This window comes from Halichoeres trimaculatus, unplaced genomic scaffold (genome assembly GCF_033239565.1).
Source record: "Halichoeres trimaculatus isolate MK-OKI-2021-1 unplaced genomic scaffold, fHalTri1.1 fHalTri1_scaffold_5, whole genome shotgun sequence".
NCBI lineage: Eukaryota > Metazoa > Chordata > Actinopteri > Labriformes > Labridae > Halichoeres > Halichoeres trimaculatus.
In genome coordinates, this window is record NW_027437183.1 from 23,330,399 (window position 1) to 23,357,347 (window position 26,949).

General features: G+C 42.2%; 1 protein-coding gene across 1 annotated transcript; it reads left to right on the top strand.

The window, feature by feature from the left end:
- Positions 1–23: 23 nt before the first annotated feature.
- Positions 24–26,371, top strand: LOC141790229 (rapamycin-insensitive companion of mTOR-like). Its single transcript, XM_074669957.1, has 37 exons — positions 24–127; positions 253–300; positions 1,883–1,980; positions 5,172–5,236; positions 5,526–5,657; positions 5,866–5,929; positions 6,469–6,595; positions 6,741–6,910; positions 9,024–9,091; positions 9,521–9,588; positions 9,694–9,776; positions 10,257–10,344; positions 10,497–10,587; positions 10,671–10,737; positions 10,864–10,944; positions 11,073–11,173; positions 11,441–11,606; positions 13,180–13,281; positions 13,366–13,412; positions 13,504–13,639; positions 13,734–13,933; positions 14,054–14,180; positions 14,315–14,479; positions 14,686–14,762; positions 15,552–15,630; positions 15,731–15,840; positions 15,931–16,018; positions 16,106–16,198; positions 16,303–16,409; positions 16,588–16,817; positions 16,909–18,001; positions 20,561–20,820; positions 20,908–21,114; positions 21,207–21,359; positions 24,199–24,322; positions 24,422–24,560; positions 24,652–26,371. Exons 1-37 carry the CDS (start codon positions 79–81, stop codon positions 24,730–24,732), a joined length of 5,184 nt encoding a protein of 1,727 aa, XP_074526058.1. The 5' UTR covers positions 24–78; the 3' UTR covers positions 24,733–26,371.
- Positions 26,372–26,949: the final 578 nt, after the last annotated feature.

Below are 26,949 nucleotides of genomic sequence, written 5' to 3' on the forward strand. Positions count from 1 at the left end.
TATGTGGCGACATTCCCCGTTGTCTCTTTTCTCGCGAGAACCCGCGAAGTTTCCGGTGTTGTGTATGTTCCTGGAAACATGGCGGCCAGCTTCCGCGGCCGTCCTATCCGGAGTCTTCGGATGCGAGGTAGGCATGAAAAACTCGATTCATTCATGGCTGTTATATTGGCGTACTGCAAAAATAGATGTCGCGGGGCATGTGATGGTTGTGGTGTGATCCTTCAGCATGTCCGTGGTGTGTGTTTTTGACAGGTCGGAATGACAGCGGCGAAGAAAACGTACCGCTGGATCTGAGCAGAGGTAAGCTCGGGCTTCATCACCCTGAGAGCGATTATTGTCCAAAATGGATGAGCAGCTTTTCTGCAAACACCAGCCCTGTGAAGGGGAAACCTCGTTAGTCAGTGAACTTGTCATGTCACAGCTATTTCCATTTTGACCGTTTCCCCTATCTGTTTGGTCTAATAACATTATCATAATACCAGGCGGCAGCCAGCTAACCTACTAGCTAAGATAGCGTCAGCTAGCTGCCACGGCTAACCAGCCATGACGACGCTCTGTTGTTTTGATTGGTGTGAGTGGGCAAGATAGCCTGTTATTTAGTCAGCCAAGCACAAGTGCTGTAGTCATGCATTGGTCATCGCCGGCTGTAGGAGAAATCGTGTTGAAAGGTTGTTAGCTGAGCGGGATTCAGACAGCACAAGCTGCGCAGGGTGGTAGACTGATGCAGAGCTGCACAGCCTTGTCAGACTTGTACCCACAGCAGCGACACAGCGTACCAGCTTGTTCAAATTGAGCACAGGCACTCTGTGTTAGTCTGTGTGGGAACCCATGAACAAATCGTCCCTTTCCTCAGAATGTTAAATATGGGATATGGTCCACCTTATAGGAATGCAGCACAAAAGGCCGACAATGATGTAGTCACATTGATACGGTTCAGATCCCCGACACAAGGGAGTCCACTTGTCCAGACAGCTGTTCTATCGAGGATTTTCAGAGTTTAGCCTCTCTAGCTCTTTAATTTCGGAACAGGGGTTGTTTACATATCATTATTTTATGTTTGTCTTATCGTGAAGTTGGTGACTGAACCTCGTCTGTCTGTACCCAGGGATCAGGATCTTAAATCTTACAAATCGATTTTGCATTGCCTATTTTTCTTGCATCGACATTATTACAGGAGACACATGTTTAGCCAGCATATATAGTTATGCATCTCGGCTTGTATTCTATATATTTTCACTATACATTTCTTTGCTGAACAGGTTTTCCATATGTCTCTGATATGTAAGAGTTCACCTTTGTAAATCCAAAATATTATGTGTTTTTATGCATTTTACAGAAGAAAAAATACATTTTTCATGCTCATCCAGGTACAAAAAGCTAGGTTTTCACCAAGCAGTATAGTATACAGTGTTGAACACAATTTAAGGTCTCAGTTTTGTTATTCATGTATCAGTATCATTCATACAACAGACTGAAACCGACTGCCATGACTTCTGAACAGACTGATGGTAAATGTAGCTCACTCAGTGGTAAACCTGCATGAAGCTAGTGTATCTGCAGTGTTTGTCTCTCAGTTTGAGTCCACTGTCAGGAGCTAGTTTCCATGCAAACTTTGAGGTTTGCAGATAAGTTCTGAAACCCTCTGCCTTTAGTGTAGAGTATGTATCAGTTGAAGGGAACTGAAAACAAAAAACACTTCCCTGCTCACGTTGTGCTTTTACTGTCTGGGTCTTGTTTTGACTGTACACACTAAATTTAGTTTAGCCAGATGGAACAACTTCCTTCCTGCAACATATTAAATACGGTTCATCGACTGATATTATGGCAATATGTTTTAATGCTTGTCTTGGTTACATTGAATATTCCTTTCTGTCTCCTGCAGAGCCATCAGAAAACTTCCGTGAAATCCTGCAAAATGTGGCCAAACCACACGGAGTCAGTAACATGCGAAAACTGGGCCACCTGAACAACTTCATAAAGGTAATGCTGTCAGGTTCAGAGGCTTTTACCCAAGTGTTTCATTTGCTATTTTTGGCAGTGATGACAACTCTGAGTGTCTGTGCAAGTTGCAAAGCGGTTATCCCCTGAAAATCAGCATGCAGATCCCACTGAAGCTGAGGACATATACATACAGAATCTTGAAAAGGTTGAATCACTGTTCAGAATTGAGCAAAGGTTTGACTCACTGTGCCCTTCGCCTCCTCTCTGCTGTCACGCTGGACATTTCTCTGATCTCACTCACTTGGGTGATGTAGTCAAGTGGCCACGCTTTGTCAGTCACTGTGACACTTGAAGTGAATACAACCAAACCTGTAGGGATGATCTCTGACCTTATGTGCATCAAAGGCAGCACTATGACTTTCAAACCCCAGGTTTCCGTGTGTTGTTGCTGTTGTTTTATGATCTGTTCCCCTCTTTTTCCAGGTTTAATTCTCTCAACCTTTGGCATACAGGGAGTGTAACTTTGATATTAAAGCACAGATTTCTCCAACCATCCTGAACATCCCAGTTTCCCTTATCAGTGAAGTCAACCAGATTGTTTGTTGATCCTAAACAAATGGATCATGAATAAAGTAACAGTTTGACACTCACTTTATTTGTAAATGCTAAAATCAAGTTAAGCTGCATCCTTTTGTTTGGACTTACAAACATCTTTTTAAACACTTATTTAAAAATAAGTGAAGATGGAAGTTATTTTCACATGTTAACTGTACTTGAAGTGTTTTTTTATTGTTTACATGCCCTGTGCTCATTCTGTTATGGACCAGTGATCGCTCAAGGGTGTTTTTCTGCTGTCCACCCAACAGATTCTTGCTTAGTCTCCAGCCTTCCTGTTATTTTTTCACAGGAATAACACCATGTGCAAAGTGAAAACACGACTGAGAAATTGAAAAGCTAAGGCATTAGGGGGGGAACTGGCTCTTGTTTTTGTTTTGAGTGTGTTATTTTTGCTGACCATCACTTTATGTAGAAAAAAAATCAAAACCCTTTACCCAGCTGTCAGAGTCCACACAGGCTCCTGGCTTAAGATGGAGATTTTTTGATTTTACTTGCTTCCTTTGGACCATATGTCAGGGATATGTTTTGATGGTAATAGGGGCCTGTTGTCTGTCAGCAGCTGGCACAGTTACGGGCTAAAGGCTGAGTCTAATCTGAACACCTAACTCTTTTGTTTACAACTGACAGAAGGGTAAAAGCCATGGTGTGTATGTGTCTGTTGTAGCACCACGCTTCTGATACCTTATAAGGTTTCCAGGACTGTGAGGATGACCTAATCCCCCTGCCTGGGAGACAGTCACATGCCCCCCCTCCTTGTCTCCTCTCCCCTCATGCCTGATTGGGCTCTGACATCACAGCTGATTCAAAACAACCCCCTTCTTACCACGCTGTCACCCATCCAATCATGCACCCTCTGTCCTCCTGCTCTGCTGTGTGGTCAGTGATGAAGTTGATTTATGTCCAGCTTAAAGGTGTATTTTCCACAAAATGTACCTTCTTTTCATTTAAAAGGGGAGATTGATATAAATGTGGAGTGTTGATTTTTACAAGTGAGCTTCGAGATGTGTATAAGGAATGCAACAGCTCTAAGACTGCAGCATCATTTATCCAAGAGGACATGCTGTCTGGTAGACTTCAGTTATTATTGTCATCTAAAAACGAAATGTGGAAAATACCTGATTGCATATATAAATAGAAACTAGAGCTGAAACAATTCCTCAAATGATTCGAGGTACTCGATTACAAAAAATAATCGAGTAATTTTCTCCACCTCGAGGAATCGTTTAATTTCTAAAAAGATCAAAGAGTGGTATTTCAAATAGAGCTGAGGCCATATTAAGAGAGTTTTCAGACCCCTTAAGCTACGTGTTGTACAAAATAGCAACTAGCAAAAAATCTAGCTTCTTTTCTGGAGTTTGGGGACTAATGGGTCATTCAACAAAACAGGTGCCATTTGGATCTGCAACATTTGATGAGATGTACAAGGCACAAAAAATGTGTCAAAGTCTGTTTACAGATTTTGGAGATACCAAAGCAAGTGCTCTAATTGACATGCTGTATCAGAAAATTCTATTTCTTAAAGAGAAAAATTTTCATTTGAAAAATAACTGCTCTTTAACTTAACAAAAATGTATTTTATCCGATTACTCAATTAATCGATGGGATTTTCAGTAGAATACTCGAATACTAAAATATTCAATAGCTGCAGCCCCAATAGAAACACAATAGAATAGGAGAGACTTTGACTTGAACATGCAAAATAATGATACTGTGGTAAGAGAGCATCCGCTATTCTGAGTTAATTAAGGAATTAGGAAATGTGTAGTTCACAGCGTCTGTGTTCTTTAATGCCTGGTGGCAGAGTGTATGTTAGAGCTCATAAAACTTTTCCATATCTGTTTATTTATTGCACACAGTAACCATAGTAACCCATTTTCATCTTTTCTCTCTCATCTCATGGCTCACGGAGACGCCCCTTGTTTTGTCCAGACACTGCCAGACTGTGTTGTTAGCTTTGGCCTGCTGAATGACCCAGACTTCTGTCAAAGGCGTTTTATAATGACTTGTTTCTGCACAGTTTCAGTCGTGTATACAGTAGCTGTGTGTGGGCCTCTGTTAATGACAGAGGAGCTGTTGAGGGAGAAACAGCTAAGTGTGGCAATTCATGATAAAAACAGGGTTCAATGTCAGACCTGGTCTGCTGAAGAATTCAACAAAGCCAGTCAACCCTAATGTTGTTTTTCTCCTGCGTGTTTACAACACATCCAAACAACAAATGATGGATGTGACACCCGTCAACAGCAGCTACTGTACTTGTGAATTTGTTGCCTTGAGTTTGTAATTATAACCAGCATCCACCAGCAGTGGAAGCACAACATCATCCAGTCACGACTCACCGGCTCTAAACAAGTCAGCATGTAACAGACAAGTGGAGAAATACAACAAACACACCTGCATGACTGCTGCAGCGCAGAGCAGCAAAGTGATGTGCTGCTCTTCGGTATAAATAGTCCCTCAGTTTGATTTTTGGTGCCATGTTGGAGTCATACCTCCAAACACTAAAACACTCTCTGATTCCAGGGCTGGGTGTTTTAAGCTATGCTAAGACCACATGTATGCATTCCTGATGTATCAATCTATTGATTTATATTCTTGTTCTGTCTTTGCTGTAGCTTCTATGCAGCATAAACCACCGTGAGGAAAACTTTGGGTACACATATGAAGAAATCATTGTTTGGTAAGCGTTATCAGCAGCAATTAATTACTGATTGTTCACAATGTTCTTTTAATGATGTGTGCTCCATTTCCACTTCACTGGCTCGTTATTCATGCAGCCAAGTAGAACTGTTTTCTTAGTGAAGCCCTGTGTGTAATCAGCTGGGCTCCTGAGGAACACAAGTTAAATATTTTTGTAATTGAAAAGCACCAGGAAATAAATAAAATGGTTTGACCGTATTCTCTCAAGTCTTAATAATTGTTTGATTTCAGGTTTCATGTCATAATTGTTGTTTGATTTGTACCCCCAGCTTGCGACTAGCTCTACTAAATGAAGCAAAGGAAGTGCGTGCTGCAGGGTTGCGGTCGCTCCGCTACCTCATCAGAGACACAAATGTGCTGCAGAAGGTCCTCAGACTGCAGGTGGACTATTTGATAGCCAGGTGAGATCCTGCTCCAGCTGAACCAGTCAGCTGGAAAAGTGCTGTCTCAGGCTGACCTTCACTTTGTAGCTCAAAGAGTATTTCTTAATTAGTGTGAACATTTTCCAGTTAAGCTTCTATAAAACTTGGTTTTCTCCTGCAGACTTGTATTTTCCCCCCTGCTAGTTTTAGTAAAAGCACGTCTTTTTATCCCTGTGTGCTTGTTTAGATGCATCGACATCCAGCAGAGCAATGAGGGCGAGAGGACTCAGGCTCTCAGACTTGTCCGAAAGGTAACATACTTTATTTAATGTGTGTCCTAATGAATTTAAAGACTCCTGTTTAAGCTGTGAACTTTGCCCTCTGTCCAGACAGCCCAGCCTCTGTCTCTTCACCAGCAGAACACAGTTTGGTTTGCAGCGACGTTAGTGTGTGGACAGTTTGCATGAGTCTGCGGGCGAGGCTATTTATAGTTCTTTCTGTAGTTTACTGTAAACTCTCCTCGCACATACACACTCACAGTCTAACACACATAGAGTCTGGGTCTGGTTTCAATGGGAGGACTCTAAGCAGAAATACAAGCCCTGAGCTTCTTCCATGACAAATAGCTTGACCTCTTATCACAACATCCATTTCTCTTATCATGTAATAAATTTTATTTGTTAAATTAAAGTAAATATGACTCATAGATTTCAGGGTTTTTTGAATTAGATGTTTCCTTTGTAGAGTCCCCAAACAGCAGCAGCGAAATCTCTGTGGTTGTGTATCTACCTCTGTTTGTCCTGACTTGTTTGATGACTCATGTTTCCCCCTCCTCCTCCTCCCTCTGTAGATCATCACTGTCAATGCCATGCTGTTCCCCACCTCTGTTGCAAACTCTCTAATTGCTGTGGGCACTGATGGGCTCCAGGAGAGAGACCGCATGGTCCGCGCCGCCATCGCCATCGTATGTGAGCTGGGTGAGTACCTGAGAAATGCAATGCAGACATCTGAGAACTTTTATTTGCAAGCACCAAAGTTGGACTAAATAAGTTGCCTAATTTTTAAAAGATATTTATATATAAAATTAAAATCACCGACTGATTTTTTGCTGGCAACTTGTAGCTCTGAAGAACCCGGAGGTGGTGGCCAGACGCGGTGGTCTCAGCACCATCCTGAAGAGCGTCATCGACTGTCAGCTGAGCCGCATCAACGAAGCTCTGATCACCACCGTCCTCCATCTACTCAACCACCCACGTACACGGCAGTACATCCGTGTTGACGTGGAGCTGGAGGTACACAAACCAACACACACTCCAAGATATGAATCCAGGGCGAGATGCTGAGTACAAATGAGTGTGTGCTGAGTTATTCCTGTCAGGATTAGCAGGCGCTGGTAGATCATCTCTTTCCCATGGTGCTTACAGTCATCAGTTACAGGGTTTCTCTAAAGTTTCTTTGTCTCTAAACAGACACCTGGGACAGCAGCGTCTCACCACCTCAGTAATAAAACCCACACAGATGTTATGTGTGAGCTGAGACAGGTTAAATATTATGACAGTAAGATGTTTGATAGGGATTTTAAGAAAATTACCATCTGTGTGGTGCCACAGACAAACACATTTTCCCCTCTCGGCTGATGTAAAACATGAAATCTAGTAGCGGGCTGACTCATTCTTTTCAGAAGCAAAGATAAGAATTCTCTCTTACATTCAAATGCTGTATAGTTCATGGTTTTGTAGTATCCTCACATGACGTCTGAAAAGTGCTAGCACAAGTAAAGAGCCACAGTCTGACAAAGAGAGATCATTTTTGCCTTTTCTAAAGAAGTTGCCTGAAAACTACGGAAGTGTCTTGGTTCCACGCCAGAAGTAAAAAAAAAAAAACAGTGTCATGTTATAATGTGATACTGAATGTTTGGTGATTTCCTTTTTTATTAAACTTTTATTGTTAATTGGATTAAATTCTACTTTATGCGTGGGTTAAGACGGGGGGGATTCAGCTGTTATTGAACACTGTGGATGATATAATGATGAGTACACTAAGACAGATTTTGTAAAGCATGGGGCTCTACAGAAGTATGATCCAGTCCAACCCTCTGGAGGTAGTTTTAATAACCATCGACAAGTAGGAGGGACATAAAAGGCTCCATAGATACAAGCTGCACCAGTCCAACACTACTAAAAACTAGTCTCGTTATAACCGTTGGGGTTTTTAATTTATGTAGAAGTATAGGAGGCTCAATAATATATGAATGGACAACAGATCATTGCAAAAGAAGCTTGCAGGTTAACTCCATCTTCATTGACGGTCTCCTGAGCAACTACTGTCACACTAGGGATGATTACCTTTTACGTTTGAATGTTTTACGGTACCGATACCCGGTACCTGGCAATCGGTACTCAACGGTACCAATTTTCAGTACTTTTTGTGTTTTTGTGGTAAAAAAATATCCATTTGTTCAATAATAAAATATCCAATTTTCTCAATTTAACATATTTATTCTTCAATATATAAACTTGAAATGCTATGTTCATGTCCAGCATGGAAAATCCCCTACTCTTCCACTCCCTCACAGTCACAAGGATGCATTTAGGTACCTACACATGGTACCTTTCGATTTTACGTGAATCGGTACTCAGTACTCTTGACAGAATTTGGTCGGTACCTATAAAAGTACCTAATTCGGTACCCATCCCTATGTCACACAGAGGTTCCAACTTATTTTTCAGTTTGTTTAACCAGGAGAAAACCTCATTGGCATTAAAAATCTTTTTTTAAAGAGTGTCCTGGCCAGAAAAGTAGCAGTTTCTTTTTACTACATTAATGTCATAATTCAGTATCTTAAAATAAGCTAAGAATTCAGTATCAGGGAATGATGTGAAACTGATCACATTGTAACGTGATCATGTTTTTTTTCCTGTGGGGCAACAATATGCTTTCATAGTAAATAAAAACTGTAATAGTTAATGCATTAGTTAAATAACTCCTAGGTTGGATTGTTTTTAGCACAACAAACATTGACCCCACCCCACCCCACCCCACACACACACATTGAAACTTTGCAGTTTTTCTGTGATGAAAAAATATTGAGGAAAAAAAGTTAACCTTTTTTTTGTTCATTCAGAAAAAAATGAGGAAAATATGTGTGTATAACTATGGAGCAAAAAATAGCGATTTCTTTAACTATCATGGTTAAATGGCTTTCTTTAATTTAAGCTTTTTGTTACAGATTCTGGATATTAAGTTTTAAGCTATACTCAAAAAGTCATCATCAACATCTGCACCTCCAGACGTATTCATCCCCAGCTTTGAAAGGGTTAAACTTCGTTTTTCAGGAGCTCTAAAGTCAGTCTTGTTTTAAACTCATCCATCTTCTGTGTCTTTTCCTTTTTTTTGCTCCTCCAGCAAATCCTCGCACCTTTCACAGACTTTCACTACCGCCACAACGCAGACACGGCTGAAGGGCAACTCAAGTGAGTGTGTGTGTGTGTGCGTGAAGAGTGTCACTGCAGAAACAAAAGCCAGTGTTCTGACATTTCCAGGTGTTTACCGTTGGCTCTGCTCCTATATTGGTAACACATTAAGTGTTGAAGAGAGTGGAGGGTTTGTGTGGTGTTTCCGTGATATGAGCCCTGTTATCCGGGCAGCTTGACTCCAGCATGACTTGCCTGAGGATGTGACACGGGCTCAAGTCATGATAATCCTTTAAGTCACTGAAAGATTTGCTTTTATATAAAAGATCTTTTATTGATTCTCCTTTTATGTGCAGCTTTTTGTGGGGCAGTTTGGTCCTTTGTGAAATACTTTTAGGGCTTTGGGCCCTACAAAGATATTAATGATGCTGTGTTTAAGGAACATTTCGTCCTGTTTTGAATGTGTGGATCTTGTTTTCTTGCTCACAGGGAGGACAGGGAGTCCCGTTTCTTGTCAAGTAGAATGGCCATAGTGGCAGCCTTTCGCTCCTGGTCTGGTAAGGATGGTCACGTAGAAAGAAAATGTTGAATTTGGGGGAACCATGTTTGATTTGATGATGTTTTTTTTAAGTTTCTCTTTATTTTCTCCTTTCTTCATTTAGGGATTATCAACCTATGCAAGGCTGGAAATTCTGGGATCCAATCTTTGATTGGCTTACTGTGCATACCAAATATGGAAGTTAGGGTGAGTGTTGATACAGCTGCAAAAAAACATTATGTTAATGTAGGTCAGGAGACATATTCAGATGGATGCTAGTGACTTAGCAGTGAACATCTTACAGACAGACAGTTGTACAAGTTTGGTGTAATGGGATGTAATTTCTATCAGTCTCAAGCCCTTAATTTCACTTTGTACCAGTGAATGACCCTCAGTTCCCTCAAACTAAGTCTTTACAAAAGGTCTATTTGGGGTGGAGTCAGTCTCTAGATCACAAGTGATATTTACACCAGAGCTGCCATGATGTAGATTTATGAAGCCAGATGTTATCACCTCTTTTCCTCTGGATTCAGAGAAACAGCAGATCTTAGTCTGAAGTAGTGTGAGTGCTCTACTCCCCATCAGAAACATGAATAAATAAGATTTGCTGCTGATTGCTGGGTAATGGAGCATGTGGCGTGTCAAATGTGTGTGTATCTGATGACTCTAACACAATTTGCCCTGCAGAAAGGTTTGTTGGAGGTGTTATACGAGATCTTCAGGCTCCCTCTGCCAATTGTAACTCAAGACTTCACTGAAGCTCTTTTAAGTGTTGGTGGGTGAAACTTCTTTTTACCGTCATATCTTTTATATCTTCTTCCAGCATTTTTCTTCCTTGTAATTTATGTGTTTTATACGTGAATACAGTTTGGATATGTTATATATTTTTCACACAACTCAAACTAATCTTTTCTCCTTGTTTTTAAGACCCTGCCAGGTTTCAGGACACCTGGAGACTCTCTGATGGGTTTGTTGCTGCTGAGGCCAAAGTCATCCTTTCACATCGGGCCCGCTCAAGGTGAGAAGTCGTTTTGAAGAAGTTCTTGTTGAACAATATTTGATTAAACTGCCATATGTCATAGTTGCTCTTTTCTTCAATAGGCCTGATCTGATGGACAACTACCTAGCATTTGTTCTCTCAGCCTTCATCAGCAGCGGGCTGTTAGAGGTGAGCTCAGAATCTCAGGTTGTTAAATGAGCTAAATTCACTCATATGAAAAATACATGTAAAAAAATTATAAATTGTCACTGTTAAGCTGCATCTTCATCTCTGCTCTCACACGCATCACTTCAGGGTCTTGTTGAAGTCGTGACCAGTAGCGATGATCAGCTCGCTGTCAGAGCCACCATCCTGCTGGGAGAGCTTCTACACATGGTAATGTTAGAGTAAACAGAAAGAGTCATTGAAGACTGTTTTGGTTGCCGTGCACACTTTTTATGACTAATGCTAAATTCATCTCTCCTTTCCTTTCTCCTCCACGTGTCCATGGCTTCTGTTTTTAGGCAAACACCATCCTTCCTCATTCTCACAGCCACCACCTGCACTGCCTCCCCACCCTCATCAACATGGCAGCCTCCTTCGACATCGCCCAGGAGAAACGACTGTAAGTACTCTCAGACATTCACGTCTGTTGACTGTTATAAAAGTCTTTCTCAGGCCCAACACATTTTCAGACCAGGAATATAAACGATATTATTCTTTTATGTACAAAATGTATTGGTATAAATCATTAGATATACTGCAGCCTGTTCAGAAAAGCTGCAGTGAACATAATCAGGAGCAAAGATTTGAAGAAAATATCATAATACATTTTTTTCAACCATATTTCTGATAGTTCACGACATCACTTGTGTTTTTTCTTTTTATTCAGTCGAGCGAGTGCAGCTGTGAACAATCTGAAGCGTTTCCATGAGAAGAAGAAGAAAGGTTCGAGACCTCACAGTCTTTACCTGGACCACATCATCCGCAAGTCTGTGTCTTCACACAGCCGCAGAGAGTCACACTCACGATCCCACAGAGACATCTACGTTATCAAGGTAAATATGAAACAGGTTTCAGCCTCTACTTTTCAGCTACAGCTTCCCCGTGTCTCCACAATGAACTAAAGTCATGCAGAGGCATAAGTTTCCAGAAATTATCCTGTATTCCCTAGGGATGTACTGATCACGATACTGGTATGCTGACCGATCCGGCGCTCTTGGCTACTTGACTTTTAATGTTACCTCTGATGCACTTTCTTTGTGTTTTGCTGCATTACCAGTTTACAGGGTAAAATATTTTACAGTTGAATAATAAATTCTGTAAGTTATGAAGCATTGTTTTCCCCAAACTGAAGGTAAACATTTCAATACTATATAGTTTTGATAAATACTAATAGTAAATCCACATGTACTCATTTTTTTTGCCTTGTACCCAAAACATCTCCAGTCTTATCCCACAGTTTGGCATGCAGGTTATTATTTTAGCACTGGTAACAGATCAGTACCTGTACGGGGTAGGGCTGAACGATAATAATAAATTATATAATTGTGATTTTTTTGGACCAATATTTCAATAGAAATTGAGCGTGCAATTTAAAAAAAAAAAATTATTCTTTTTTTTTTTTTGGGGGGGGGGGGGGGATCTTTTACATTATTCACTTAACACAAGCAATAAACCGTTCTATAGTATGACTTACACAACAAAGGAGACTGTAACATACAAACATTTTTTCCTGTATACCAGGCCTACATGTCATGTTTACAAATAACATATACCTTGATTTAACTATTACAATCACAGTAGAATATTGACTGATTGATTTAACTTCAGGCCTTATAGACCTGTAATAAAATTATCATTAATCGCCTTAAATAAAATCAGAGAAAGGAACAAAGAACTGCAGAACAGCAGGCCTATTATGAAGAATAAATTAAAAAATAAATATGAATCCTCTCGTCTTTGAACATACAATACAGTGCAGAAATGTAAATGAGACCAAATCTCTGGCTCAGCCACTGAAATATGTCAACATGTGGAATGCACTTTTTTATAAAATGAAAAAGAAATACTGTGTGAACATAAATTTAAATATTAATTGTATAAAAATCTTACTGATCTCTCATCAGTAACAAAACACAAAGTAAAGTAAATGCACTTTAAAATTATTATTATTATTATTTTTTTTTTTAGTTGCAGCCTTTGCGATTTGTAATTTGCATTCTATTACATGGCAATGTTGGTTTAAATTCGGTTAATTGTTCAGCCCTAGTTCGGGGGGATACCCAAAGCCCAGGTATCAGTATCGGGACCAGAAAGGTGGATCGGTGCATCCCCAGTATTCCCCCTACAGCCTGCAGTGATAACATATTTGTCGTCTTGAGCAGCAGTGGCAGTCTCTCTTTCTTTGTAGAGCTTAGCTTAGTTTAACAAAACATCTACTGCAGCCTAAGATCAGATCTGGTCTTAAATGTTTGACTGACACCATCAAAAGGATTGAGCTCTGAAGAAATCCAGCTATAGTTGTGGTCACTTATTCTGCAGTCAAGGCATATTCATAATTAATGATGGGGTTGATTGGTTGTTGTTGTTTTTTTGTATCAATGGATAACTGGTGTTTTCTATGTTTAGGACACAGAGGAAGCACTGATGATGAACCTGAGAGACAGTCACATCCTCAACCACAAACAGAACCTGGAGTGGAACTGGTTGCTTATTGCCACCATCCTCAAGGTGAGAGTCTCTACAAACTGTTTCATGGACTCACTTCTGTTTTTTCATTTCTCTGATTCATATTCAATGTTTTTTCTCCACCAGTGGCCAAACGTAAACCTCAGGAACAACAAAGATGAACAAATGCACAAGTAGGGCTCCTTTAGATTGCTGGTTTCTGCAGTCACACAAACTTTTCTGATGCTTTGCTTTGAATATGTCTTTGTTTCCTGTTCGCTGCAGGTTTGTGCGGAGGCTGCTGTACTTTTATAAACCCAGTAGTAAGTTATATGCTGGGCTGGCGTTGGATCATCCAAAGTCCAGACAACTCACTGTGGTCGGCTGTCAGTTTGTGGAGTTCCTCATGGACTCGGATGAGGTTTGATTCGCCTCCATTCACAGACTCACGTTGCTATTTTCACCTTTTTTAATTCTCAGACTCACCTCTCTTTCTTCTCCCTAACCGTCACCAGGATGGTCAGGGTTACCTGGAGGACCTGGTGAGAGACATGGTGTCGTGGCTGTCCTCGTCCTCAGGGCTGAAGCCTGAACGCTGTCTGCAGAGTAACGGCCTGCTCACCACACTCAGCCAACACTACTTCCTCTTTCTGGGGACGCTCTCCGCACACCCACAGGGCGTCAAACTGCTGGAGAAATGTGGCCTGTTTCAGTGGTGAGCACACAGAGGAAAGCAGCACGTCAGAGCTGATGCAGGCCAGAAGAATACAACGCTGAGATTTTGATGAGTTGAACACTTTTGTTTAAGATGAACTCTTGTGTTGTGTCTCTGCAGCCTGCTGAATCTGTGCTCTGTGAAGAACCAGGATGCTGTGCTGAAACTCGCTGTATCCACACTGGACTACAGCAGAGATGGTCTGGCCAGAGTGATCCTCTCCAAGATCCTCACTGCTGCTACTGATGTAAGACTCCGACTACAACAAAAACAAAGCATAATGTGGAGAAAAGAATCACTGCTGCACTGTTCCAACAGAAAGACAATCTGCTGATAACATCCTCGTCTCTCTCCTTTACTCCTCCTGATCTCTCTGAGCAGGCGTGCAGGTTGTACGCCACCAAACACCTCCGTGTACTGCTGCGTGCGAGTGTGGAGTTCTTCAGCAGCTGGGGGATGGAGCTGCTGGTCACACAACTTCACGACCACAGCAAGGCTGTGTCCATGGAGGCCCTGGACATACTGGACGAGGCCTGTGAGGACAAGGTGACCCATACACAAACCCAAACCATACACACACATGCACAGCTGAGTCTCAGCATTAGGAAGCATTAGATTTTTCTAATGCTGAAAGAGACCATGCTGAAATATTAATGCATTTGAAGAGATTAAGTTTATTGCTTGTGTCTAATAGCCTCTTTGTGTGTGCAGCCTTCTCTGTGGTCTGACTCTGTTTGTTGTGTCGTTCACAGGCAAACCTCCACGCTCTGATCCAACTCAAACCTGCTCTGTCCCACCTTGGAGACAAGGGCCTCCTGCTGCTTCTACGGTGGGTATTTAGGCTGTCATCAAGCATGGCGGACAGTATATCGCATGTTTAGATATTTAATGACATCAAGCACCAAGTGAGGGTCTGCTCTGGCTCAGACAGAAGGTTTAGGGTTTAGTCCCTGGTCCTGCTGTCCACATGCCAAAATGTCAAAGACACTGAAAGTTAGGGTCTGCAGGAATTTTCCTTACTTGTTAGTTAACACAACATTCAAAAGTAGGGCTGAACAATTAATTAAATTTAAAATGACATCACAATGTAACAGAATGCAATTTTCAAATTGCAAAGATTGAAATTTTATAAAAAGTTTAAAAGTGATACTCCTGGATGGGAGAAGTTGGGTCCTATCACAAGGTTTAGGGCAGAAATTACCCCTACAGCAGTGTTTTTGTGCAGCAGAAGCCCAGAGCACTCGCACCAAACACCCCCTCCCTGCTCCTCTGCTGGTTTCCTCTGCACTCAGACGGGGCCAATTTTTACTTGACCAAAAACACAAATAAACGGACTCCCACTGAAAAAATCTGATATCGGTCTGCATTCACGCTTTATTTAGAGAATTTTCAGTGCGTTACTTTCACACAAAAACACAGCTAAATAAGGCTCTAGTTTTCATGGTGTCGTAAAACAGCGCTACCTCCGCTGCAGAGCCACAGCTGGCTACGAGACGCTCGCCGCTTAGCGTATCAGTCCGTGCGCCAACGTGACAGGTATAAACAAACGCAGGTAGTCTGCCAGGACGAAGAGACACTATTAGAACTTCTTTTGATCATCTGTTGTTTGTATCGATAGGTTCCTGTCCATTCCTAAAGGTTTCTCCTACCTCAACGAGCGAGGTTACGTCAGCAAACAGCTGGATAAGTGGCAGAAGGTATGATCAGGATCAATGAATCAAACTGTTTGAATAATGTGTCTTCAGTTTCTACCGAAGTGAGATAAGACCCCAGAGTAAGAGAAGTCTGTGTTTGTAGGAATACAACTTGAAGTATGTGGACCTGATAGAGGAGCAGCTCAACGAAGCACTTACAACATACCGTAAACCTGTTGATGGAGACAACTACGTCCGCCGTAGCAACCAAAGGTAAGAGGAGGAGTTTGTGGTCAGTCACCTGCTGAGCTGCAGGACTCACAGTGGAGCGTGTTTCTGACTCCCCTGTCCGTCTGTCTGCAGGTTACAAAGACCAAATGTTTATCTTCCTGTGCACTTGTACGGCCAGCTGGTCCACGATAAGACAGGCTGTCACCTGTTGGAGGCTCAGGTACCTACCTACTGTTATTTTAGCACATTCTGTGTGTGTTGTGGTTTTGTATGAGCTTTTCTCCTAATGTCGGTGTTTCCTCTTCAGAGCGTGGTTCCTGACCTCAGCTACACAGTTCGCTCCCCGATGCTGGACACCTGGGAGGGCATTAAACAGCTGAAGGCTGCTCTCTGGGCTCTGGTCAGTGTCACTCCATGTAACTTGATGACACCTCAGTGACTCGGCTGCTGTAACGGTGATAGTCACACAGACGGCTCTGATGTTGATTGCTGTTTTTCTCTCAGGGTAACATCGGCTCTTCAAACTGGGGCCTGAATCTCCTGCAGGAGGAGAATGTCATTCCTGACATCCTGACGTTGGCTCAGCACTGTGAGGTGCTCTCAGTACGAGGGTGAGTTTGGAAAGTCATTTTATCCTCAGGTCCGAGAAAACTCATTATTCTCAAGAGCTGCTCCTTCAATATGGGTCAAAGTTAACTTGATCATCTGATTTATGTCATCCCCACTTTTCTTGAGACCTTATTTTCAGTGTGTCGAGTTTGCTGACTTACTCTCTTCTTTCACCCACAGGACCTGCGTTTATGTGCTTGGTGTCATCTCTAAGACCAGGCAGGGCTGTGAGGTGCTGAAGCAGTACGGTTGGGATTCAGTCAGACACAGTCGCAGGACGCTGTGGCCTGTCACTCCAGAGGAGGTCGATGCCCAGCTGACCTCTGAGCTTTCTTCAGTACCAAGCACACTCAGTCTGAACTCTGAATCCACCAGCTCGCGTCACAACAGCGAGAGCGAGTCTCAGCCGAGTATGTGGACGAACCAAGCTTCTTTTCTGTTGTTATAAAAACCTTCTGCTCTTATTTTGTACTTAAGCTTGTCTCTGTGTCTCACTCTCAGACATGTACATCCTGGACGATGACAAGTGTGACATTCTGGACGCGTCTGATGAGTCCTCTTTCTATCTACACTCCAAACCCGTCAAGGACCGCAGCCCCTTCACGATCCTAGCTTCCACTCGCTTTGTTCGTACGCGTTTCCTCAACTCTCTGTCCCTGCCAAGCAAGAAGCTGCGCTCCACCAGTGACCCCAAGACCCCGACAGGCTCTCGCACCCCAACCGAACTTAAAACTGGCGGCATGAGGCGGAACAGGACAGTGACGGAGCCGTCTGTGTACAGCCCGAACCAGGACGTCTTCACCCCTGTGTTTAACGGCAGAGGAATGCCGAAGAGTCCCACGGTCAGCTTGGAGACGTCGTTTGTGGGGACCAGGGGGGGATCGGAAGAGCAGCTGGTAGATGGCAGACTGGCTCGGGGAGGAGGGTCAGGCCTCGGACTCAGCGGTCTGGGTGTGCACGGGGTCATTGAACACCCAAGCCGGGAGAGGGAGCAAAGCAGCCGAGAGCGCCTCGCTGGGGACGGTGGCTCGTCTTCCAGTGGAGGCAACGTGGGAGGAGGTGGTGGAGGTACTCAGTTTAAAAGCCGCAGTCAGAGCTTTAACACGGACACCACAACCAGCGGCATCAGCTCCATGAGCTCCAGCCCCTCCAGGGAGACTGTGGGGAACCCTGAGCATCCTGAGCCTGAACCGGACTCCTCTGACTGCGTGAGCCTCAACACAGTGGTGTCTGCTAAGACTGTCAAAACCCTCTCCTCCCTCACCCCCCAGTCTCAGACCAACCACATGTCCACCTCCAAGTCCTCCACCGTTTCTCTGGTACCACCGGGCTCCTCGCACACTCTCCCCCGTCGAGCTCAGTCCCTCAAGTCTCCTTCGGTCACCACCATCAAGAGCCTGGCGGACTGCAGCTTCATGTACACCAGTCCCCGGGACGCTCTGGGCTACGCTACGCTAAAGAGGCTGCAGCAGCAGAGGATACACCCGTCTCTGTCTCACAGCGAAGCGCTGGCATCGCCTGCCAAAGATGTGCTGTTCACCGACACCATCACCATGAAGACCGGCAGCCTGGACTCCAGGCTAACACCTCGCAGGTAAATCAGCCACCACTACAGGGAGAGAGTTAGGCACTGTTGTCATCTGTTTTTCTTACATCAGTGTGAAGGTTTTTAACATTTACGTTCACTGCTCAAGGAGAAAATCTTCAAACATGCCTCAGTTTAGGCAACTATAGCTTCAGCACACTGCGGTCCTCTCACTTCTTTGGCAGTAACCGGTGTCAGTCTGGGTAATTTTTTTTTTTTTTCGACCTCTGCTGTGTCTGTCAGGTTATCAGATAGGAGGCGCACCTGTCCAGAAGCCAGCGTCTTAAATCCATATCGCAGGCTGTCCAGAACGTTCGTACCGCGGTGGGTGGACCCACCCAGTGTCCTCCCTCATAGAGACGTAGCTCCTAGCACCAAATCAGACCAATAACACGTCCCTGATACTCCGACCTTAGTAGTAACTACTCATCCTGACATCTTCAGATGTTTTGTTGTTGCTTTGAATCCTGTAGCTACGGTGTGTGATGATACCCTGTGTAGACTGGTCACTTGGTTTGTTTCCTCTTTTTAGATTTTTAGTTTTTAGATCAACTAATTTAAAAATTCTCAATGATTCATTCAGGTTGTTTTTTTTTTGACAGTCTTACATTATATAAATAAACCCTTTTCTTTCAGAGTGAAACTGATAGAAAAAAAAAGATCCATAGAGGGAAAGAACACATTAATGAGGGATAACTGCGATGGAGGATTAGGGCCACGGGAAAAAGAAAAAGTTAATTTATTAGATTCATCTCCTAACAAATCATGAATTATAAAATATTTTGGCGCATTAGCATAATCATAACATATGACAATGTTATGCTGATGCTGTGTGCTGTCTTTTCAAGGTCCTTATAACCCTGAGAAGATAGCTATGAAACTGGGGCTTTGTGAAGAACTCTGGTGGAGTTAGGAAGGTATTCACAGGTTAGGATTTCCCCGATAAAATACAGTCTGTCAATAACTCATCAGTGGACCATCGTAGTCTGCAAGCTACAAATGTATTTTCTAGGGCTGAACAATTAATTGAATTTAAACCGACATCGCAATGTAATACAATGCAATTTTCAAATTGCAAAGGCTGAAAAAAAAAAAATGTTAAGTGCATTTAAAAGTGAAATCCACATGTTTACATATTTCAGTGGCTGAACCCCAATTTTTTTTTTTTAATATTTCTGCACTTTAGTTTGTGTTGTGTTACTAATGAGAGATCAGTAAGATTTTTATACATTTGAGATATGTTCACACATTGTTTCAATTCATGCATTAATTTATCTCATTTCATCAAAACATGTAGGCCTGGCCTACAGGAAAGAATTTTTTGTATGTTGACAGCATCTTTTGTCGTGTTGGTCATACTATGGATCGGTTTATTGCTTGTGTTTAGTGAATAATGTGGAAGATCTCCCCCCCCCAAAAAAAGTTTGCATGCTAAATCCCAATCGCAATATTAATCCAAAATAATCGCAATTAGATTATTTTCCAAAATCGTTCAGCCCTAGTATTTTCCTAAAATCAGCTGTCATCAGTGCCGGGGACCTTACATTGGCTTCTATGCAGAGCTAGGTCTTGTTGGAATGTCTACAAATTGCTTCACCAATAAACTATGATACAAAATTATTACATAACTTCACCCAGGAAAGGTGTAGCATCATTAAAACCATTTAACACATGTGGTCCTTTGTTTTTCTCACTACATTTCTTAGATCTTCTGATAAGATATAGCTTTAGACTAACGTAATGAGTTTATTCTCATGAATTTAATGAGATTAATCTTGTAAATTCTTTTTCTTGTTTGTCTTTAATGTGGCCAAAATCCTCTGTCATAGATAGTGAAAGAAGACATAGAAAACCTCATTTCTTGATCCGTGAAGGGAAAGAAAACAATGAAGAGGGATTACAGTTCTTCAGAACATGATTGTGACAGATTTAGAAACAGATTGTTTAAACAGTTTTGTTTCACTGATCATTTTTCCAGATCTCTGATAAAAGTATCTGATTGGGTCAGCCAGTTTAAGTGTTGTTAGTTTGATCAAAGATATTCAATATCATCAACTGAAAATTAATAAAGAAATGAGTATTTAAAATCTTGAATCACCAGAAAAATATTCTCTAACTATTTCTGAATGAATAACATAATCTCTGGTGAACTTGACTTTGATTAAAATCTGAGGTTTAGTTTGTCGTCCAGTTTCTGACGTAGTTTGTTTTAAATCAAACCAATCAACTCTGATCTGTTTCTCCTCTTTTTAACAAACTCCATTTAAAGGTATTTTCCTCTGTGATGACACACACTACAGATCCCTGGGTGTTGTAGTGTTTTGTAAAGTTGTGCCAGTAGCTCCTTGATATAAGTTTAGTTAAGTTACAGGTTGACCTGTAGCTGCTGCACTGATAGTTTTCCACAGTGTTTCAGTGTGAGCCTGTCTGTTTCTTCTCACCGTGTTTTTGCTAAGTTTCTGTCTCTGTGCCTTTATCCAACACTTTTCACTTACTCCTCACATTCCTTATCCGTCCCAGTCTCTCCCCCCGGATCCTCTCACGCACCTCTCCTCTTGCCCTCCCTAGGTTCCTGAAGGCTCTGAGCTTCGCCTCTCTAGATAAAGAGGAACTCCTCAGCCCCATCAACCAAAGCACTCTGCACCGCTGCTCCTCGGTGCGCTCAATGGTCTCCAGCGCCACCTATGGGTGTAATGATGACTACATTGGCCTGGCATTGCCAATGGACATCAATGACATGTTCCACATTAGGGACTCTGCGTACTTCCAGCAGAGGATCAGTCCTCCGTCAGAGGAGCGGAAACGCTTCCTCTTTGGTGATGGAGACGGTAAAAGCAGTTTCGTTTCTTCAGATTCAAATGAAATCACTGATTTAGAGAAAGTCTTTCATTTGATCTTATGACTGCTGCCTTTAGGGGACCGCCCTGCTGTTCCAGTCCTGAAGCAACAATTCAGCATCTCTGAGCTCATAGCTTCCCGAGGAGATGTCCCCAACCACATAGTGGGCTCAGAGGAGACCGGCCTGCAAGATCACTCTGAGGAAAACTGTCTCTACTGTGTCGGAGCCATCGTCCTTGGATATCCTACTCAACCACAGGTTAACAGCACACACCCTCGCACAGGTGAGCCCACACACACACACATTCAGACAGTCACATGGTCAAAGTTTACCCACAGAGCAGAATGTAACCATCAGTTTGTTTTATTCCAACAGACTATGTTGACTTCCCGTCATGGGGCGGGCAGAGCGGCCACCGTCTGGAGGTAATGCCTCAGTCCAAGTTCTCCGGTGTTTCAGGCTGCAGTGATGCTGCTGTGTCTCAAGGCTCCATCTGCAGCACGCCCACACCTGGTGACATTGTTATAGGTATGTGGTTTTCAGGGTTAGAGAGACCCACATGAATCACAGGTATCAGTGAGCATCTTAAAGAGGTAAGGGAGTTATGAGCTGCTGGGAAAGAACATTAAGGACATCTGGAGGCTGAAATGTGAAGTGATAATGACGACCTGACTGTGTTGAGCCTTGACAGCTGTTTGTGTTTATTTACAGGCCCTGACGCACCGTAGATAAACACAAACATTAGCTGCTGTCTAACAGCTAAGCTAATTCTGTTTGATCTGGTTTGGATCAGCGCTTTGCTTCCCTGTCTTTGAAGGCGTATTCAGACCTGGACTGTTTGGTCCACTTTAAACAGACCAGGGTTCGTTTCCCACGCTGGTGCGGACTTTTAATGCAGGTGTGAATAGACACAAACAAACCCTGGTGCAGACCAAACAACCGGACTGAGACCCACTTTTTGAGGTGGTCTGGGTCCGCTTCCAAACGAACTCTGGTGCGGTTCGCGGTTCTCCGGTGCAGGTCTGAATACAAACCAAGGTCCATCCGAACTAACTACAGGATACATGCGCCTTTTGGGCCAATAAAGCCACCGTAACCTAATCGTCTTTGGTTCATACCTGACCCTCCGTCTTCTGTTTAGCCATGCTGTTGTTGCTGGCATGTTGTGGGTCAGGACACGCAGAGCATAGCGTCTCTTTGCTGCGCGCATTCGTCTTCGCTGTTACAAAAATTGAAACGGTGTTGTTAAGCCTGCTTTGAAGGAGCTGCTCTTGAAACTGAAAATGATTTTGCAGCTCTAATAAGAGCATAAACACACGTTTACCTCCATTTCCAGGTCTGTACTTTGTGTGCCGCCCTTTGTCAGTGCTGACCAATGAGAGCACTGATCGTCACACACATGGATATGTTTACAGAATATAGTCCACTTGCAAAAAGAACAATCCGAATACGAACCGCACCGAACAAAAAAAAAAAAAGTACGCTTTTGGTCCGGACCAAACAAGTGGACAGAAGGACTTTTCTGGTCTGAATACAGCCTAAGATATCTGGGACAGATAAGGGTCGTTACCAAAAAAATGTTTTAAACTTGATAAAACAACATGTTAGATGTTTGTTTGAATGTGAACTTTGGATTTCTGTTGGTGTCATAGTATTTTATATGATATTTCTACCATTTTGAACCAATTAAAGAATCAGTCCCATTAAACAGCCAAATGGTGTGACCACAAAAGCATGACATTCATTGATTATTATAATAATTCACCCTTCTAACAGTTATGCAAGCTTATGGATGAAATGAGTTATTTGTTATGAAATATAATCTCAAAGTATATTTAGAAAACTTACTTAATAAACTTGATTATATGGTTTTTGTTGTACTGAGCAAGTCTGAGTGCTGTAGACATCAATGCTTTCTCTGCCTATCAGACAGTGTTTAGCAGCAGCAGCATAATATATTACTCTCACATGCAGGTCTGAGAGAGCATTGCAGTGCTCACAATGATCCATGTCTGTCACAGAGGAAAAAAAAATCTCCTTTTTATCACACAGATTGTGCTGCCAGACATTATAATATCCACAGTAGTTGATCACAGTCTCTTTTTATTTCCTGTAGTTTCATAAAACCAAAATTCACATCTCTATTAAACTTTTTTTAAAACTATACTGGACATACGCTGTTTGTTTGCAGAGAGTTTTACTGGTTTGGACTCATAAATCATTGGACTGGTTGCTCTTAGGAAGCACAGATGTAGCCTCAGCTGAACTGCAAAGCTTCATTTGCAGTCGTTTCAAGAAGCTTGTTGCTAATGCTAATCATATTAGCTTGACCCAGGACATCTGGGCATCGAGTACTGGGCAGCCTCATTGCCCAGCGGACTGATGACCCATAATCCTCAAAAGTATTTTTGTTACTGAGTTTTTATAAGGGATAGACCGATTATCGGCCGGGCCGATTATCGGGGCCGATATTTGGCATTTTGTGGCATATCAGCATCAGCCTTTTTTTTAATCCAATGGATGATAAGAAACAAATTTAAAACTGTGTTGTTGCAGCTCTGATGCAGCCGCTCCGCTGTCTGCAGTCACTACTTAGTCCCCAGCACTGTCCCACCCACAGTACCATCTGATTGGTTACAAGCAGAGTCACGGCTCGGGAAACAGCCAATCAGCAGTGCAGTTATTACAGTTATTACAGTTATTGCAGTCGCATTGAAATTTTAAGAAACTTTATTTACTGTAGAAAACTTAAGCTATTTTTTTTTAAATGTTTTCATTGAACTTTATAAAACATGCTGCTAAGCCTGGGAGCTGTTAATGAACATATGTTTGAAGGTATTTGAATGAAGTTACGTGTTGGAGTTTGTATTGTTCAAAATTTTGAAACCGATATTTTCACTTTGACTGTAAGTTAATATCGTCTTTAAATATCGGTTATTGGCCTCCTTGATTACAAATCATCAGTATCGGTATCGGCCCTGAAAAATCCATTTTGTTCTTTCTCTAATGTTTATACATTGGAAAGAAATAAATGAATCGTTTATGGTAGAAACAAGTGTAGTTTCACTTGTTTAGAGTCTGTCACTCTAAGAAGAACAGGTTTGTTTAAACAAAGAAGAGACTTTGTGTTGTTCACATCAAAAAAACAAGTGCATATGAATTTGAAAAATTTAGGCACGAGTTAGGTGCAAAAAGTCCTGTTTAATGTTCCAATAGTTTTCCCTTTTGCATCCAGCGGGTAAATCAACACTTGACTTAAACTCAGGTTGTGGATGACACTGGAAGAAAAACAGCAATAGTTATTTGCTGCAAATTCTTATCAGTTCCACGTGTTGTGGTGAATTAATGGTGTTTACTTGTTGTTCAGGGGGAAAGGCGATATCAGAGGACGGCCCTGCCTCCAGAGTCCTGCTGAGGAAGGAGGTTCTCCGACTCATCATCAACCTCAGCTCCTCTGTGGGGACCAAAGGCCATGAAACAGGACTACTGACGTAAATCTCTCACTCCTCTTTCTAATACACATACGCATGTACCTGAAGATGTCTGTTCCCTTTCAGATTAACTCAAGTGTTTTTCTTTTTTCACTGCAGGATAAAGGAGAAGTTCCCCTATGCGTTTGATGACATCTGCCTGTACTCTGAGGTTTCTCACCTCTTGTCTCACTGTGCGTTTCGTCTGACCTCCAGACGTTTCATACAGGAACTCTTCCAGGACGTGCAATTCATGCCAGTAAGAATCAGCCACAGCTTTCTTGATCTAAGACCCACTTTGCTTTCGTTTTTAATTATTGTAATGTGACATTTCTCTTTGCTTTTTGTAGATGTATGAGGAAGCCGAGGCAATTCTGACAAAGATACCAAAACCTGTTGACGAGGATGCTGACCCTCCTGCAGAATCCTGATCAAACCCTTTCCCCCTTGATTATTCCTCCACACAGTCCCGGTCCTGCCGCTCTACACACACGGACACATTAAGACTGAGAAAAATAAGATGTGACTGTAAGGATGGGGAGGCGTCTGGCGTTTTTCTGTTGCTCAAAACAGATTATAAGCCACAGAAGGAGGAGGAGAAAGGAGATCATCGCTCGAGTTTCTACAAAGGACTATGAAACCTGTAAACAAAACTAAACCTGGCACGCCTAATGCTGATTCAGACTTTCTTTTTAACAGTTTACAGTGAAACATGGGGGAGCCGTTTAACCAAATACTGTTTCCAGATGGGTTCAATCGTGAGCAACATTCAATAATACATCAGTGTAACGCTTAAAGACAAGCTGGATCATCAAGACTAAGACTCTCAGTGTCTGAAGAAGAAAAAGAAACAATTCTCTCCACATTTTCTCTCGTTCCAGAGGTGGTGTTTTTCTGTCATGAAATGAATAAGGCATGTTGTTGTGTCTACCCAGTGATTCCTCGGACCCTGCGTTCTTTTTCTCGTTCTGAAACTTAAAAAAAAAAACACTACAAAGAGGGTCCCGCTGTTTTTCATGTTTCTGGAACCTTCCTGGTTCATATCGCGCCCCGACCTGTGACCTGTTTTATCAAGATTTGTGCTTCTGCTTCTCTTGCCTCGCCACTTCCTACAACCTGTAGCCTCTCGTCAGCACAGACAGCCAATTCCTTTTCTATTTCTTGTATTTCAGACAATCAAAACATTACTAGTATTGTATTTTCTAAAGCTCTATTTATGCCACCCGTACACAGTACAAGAGGAGAATAGCATGGGATGTAATGCTAGTTAATGCCATCCTTTACTTGCCTAGGACTTTTCTGTCTTTCTTCAGCCATTGAGTTTTTAGTAAAGCTTCTCAGGAGGTGGGATGGTGAGGAGAGATGTTGAAGTCACCTGTAGAAACATTCATTACAGGTTGGGCTCTCCACTCCTGTGTAAGCTGCCCGACTCTTTGCCTTCTTACCTCTGTGCTTCACTCCCCTGCATGTGCAACAAGCATGGCAAACTTGTAATGTCACCTTAAAGTGTTTCTTGCTTATGAAACGTTTTTTTTTTTTAAGAAAAAAAGGTTGCCATAACATGCTGCCATTACATTATAGGAATATATTAACCCCTAAATCTGTTTCCACAATGCAATATCACTGTCTGTTATTGGCTGAGATGGAGGGGGAGGAGGGAGGGATAGGAGGGAGGGAGACAGGGAGTGCGGTGACTAAAGGATTTGTAAAAGGTTTCCAGGGAAATGGGGGATATCTGTTTCCATTGACTTGTTTTTTGCTATAATGCTGCTACACAAATGGACTCATAGAGAGATGATTCATAGATCAGCTGAGTGATATCAGATCTGATCTATTTATTATATGTCTGTACCATAGAGTGAGCTCAACCAGAGAAGAAAAAAAAAGTTATTTATATTTTTTCCTGGAGACTGTATTATAATTTAAAAAGATTTTTTTTTTCTTTTTTTGCCTGAATCGTGGTTTCCCTTGTAAAATGTGTACAGTATGTTTTTGGGGGCATTGATGACCTAAAGAAACATACAATCCTATCAAAGGGATGCATTGTTAATAAAACAAAAAATTTGAAATACCCAAAAAGTTTGACACTCTTTTTTTATCTTCATATTTGGAACATGTATCTGACACGTCACCCCGCTGTTAATCTCTCTATACTGGCTACCAGTGGCAGCTCCAATCAAATTCAAAGCTCTTCTTCTGGCTTACACAACACTGACAAGAACGGCTCCTGCCTATCTGGGGTCCCTCATCCAGGTCTTCACTCCTTGCCCACTACACTCTGCCTGTGAAAGACGCCTGGTGCTCCCAGCCCAGCACGGCTCTAGATCACTAGCCAGACTCTTCTCTTTTGTGCCCAAATGGTAGAATGAATTACTTAACTCTATACGATCCGCAGAGTCCCTTTCTATTTTTAAGAGTTGTCTGAAGACTCATCTGTTCAGCGATCACTTAGGCACTTAATCCGACCCTTCTCCTCTTTGCCCTCAGGGGTAGATTGAATCAGAAGGTGTCAGACCCAGCTCTCAGTCAACATTCAGCTCTGAATGTTGTTGAAAGTTAAGATATTAGTCGTGGTTAGTTGTGTCTACATTATTTCAAGTTTAAAAAAATCTCTCTTCTTCTAGCACCAGATGGCAGCACCTGCATTT

Bases quoted from the DNA above. Each gene is read 5' to 3' on its own strand.
- LOC141790229 (XM_074669957.1), top strand. From the start codon at position 79: ATGGCGGCCAGCTTCCGCGGCCGTCCTATCCGGAGTCTTCGGATGCGA. The intron at 11,174-11,440 runs GTAAGTACTCTC...CTTTTTATTCAG, and splicing joins ATCGCCCAGGAGAAACGACT to TCGAGCGAGTGCAGCTGTGA. The intron at 16,818-16,908 runs GTATGTGGACGA...TCTCACTCTCAG, and splicing joins CGAGAGCGAGTCTCAGCCGA to ACATGTACATCCTGGACGAT.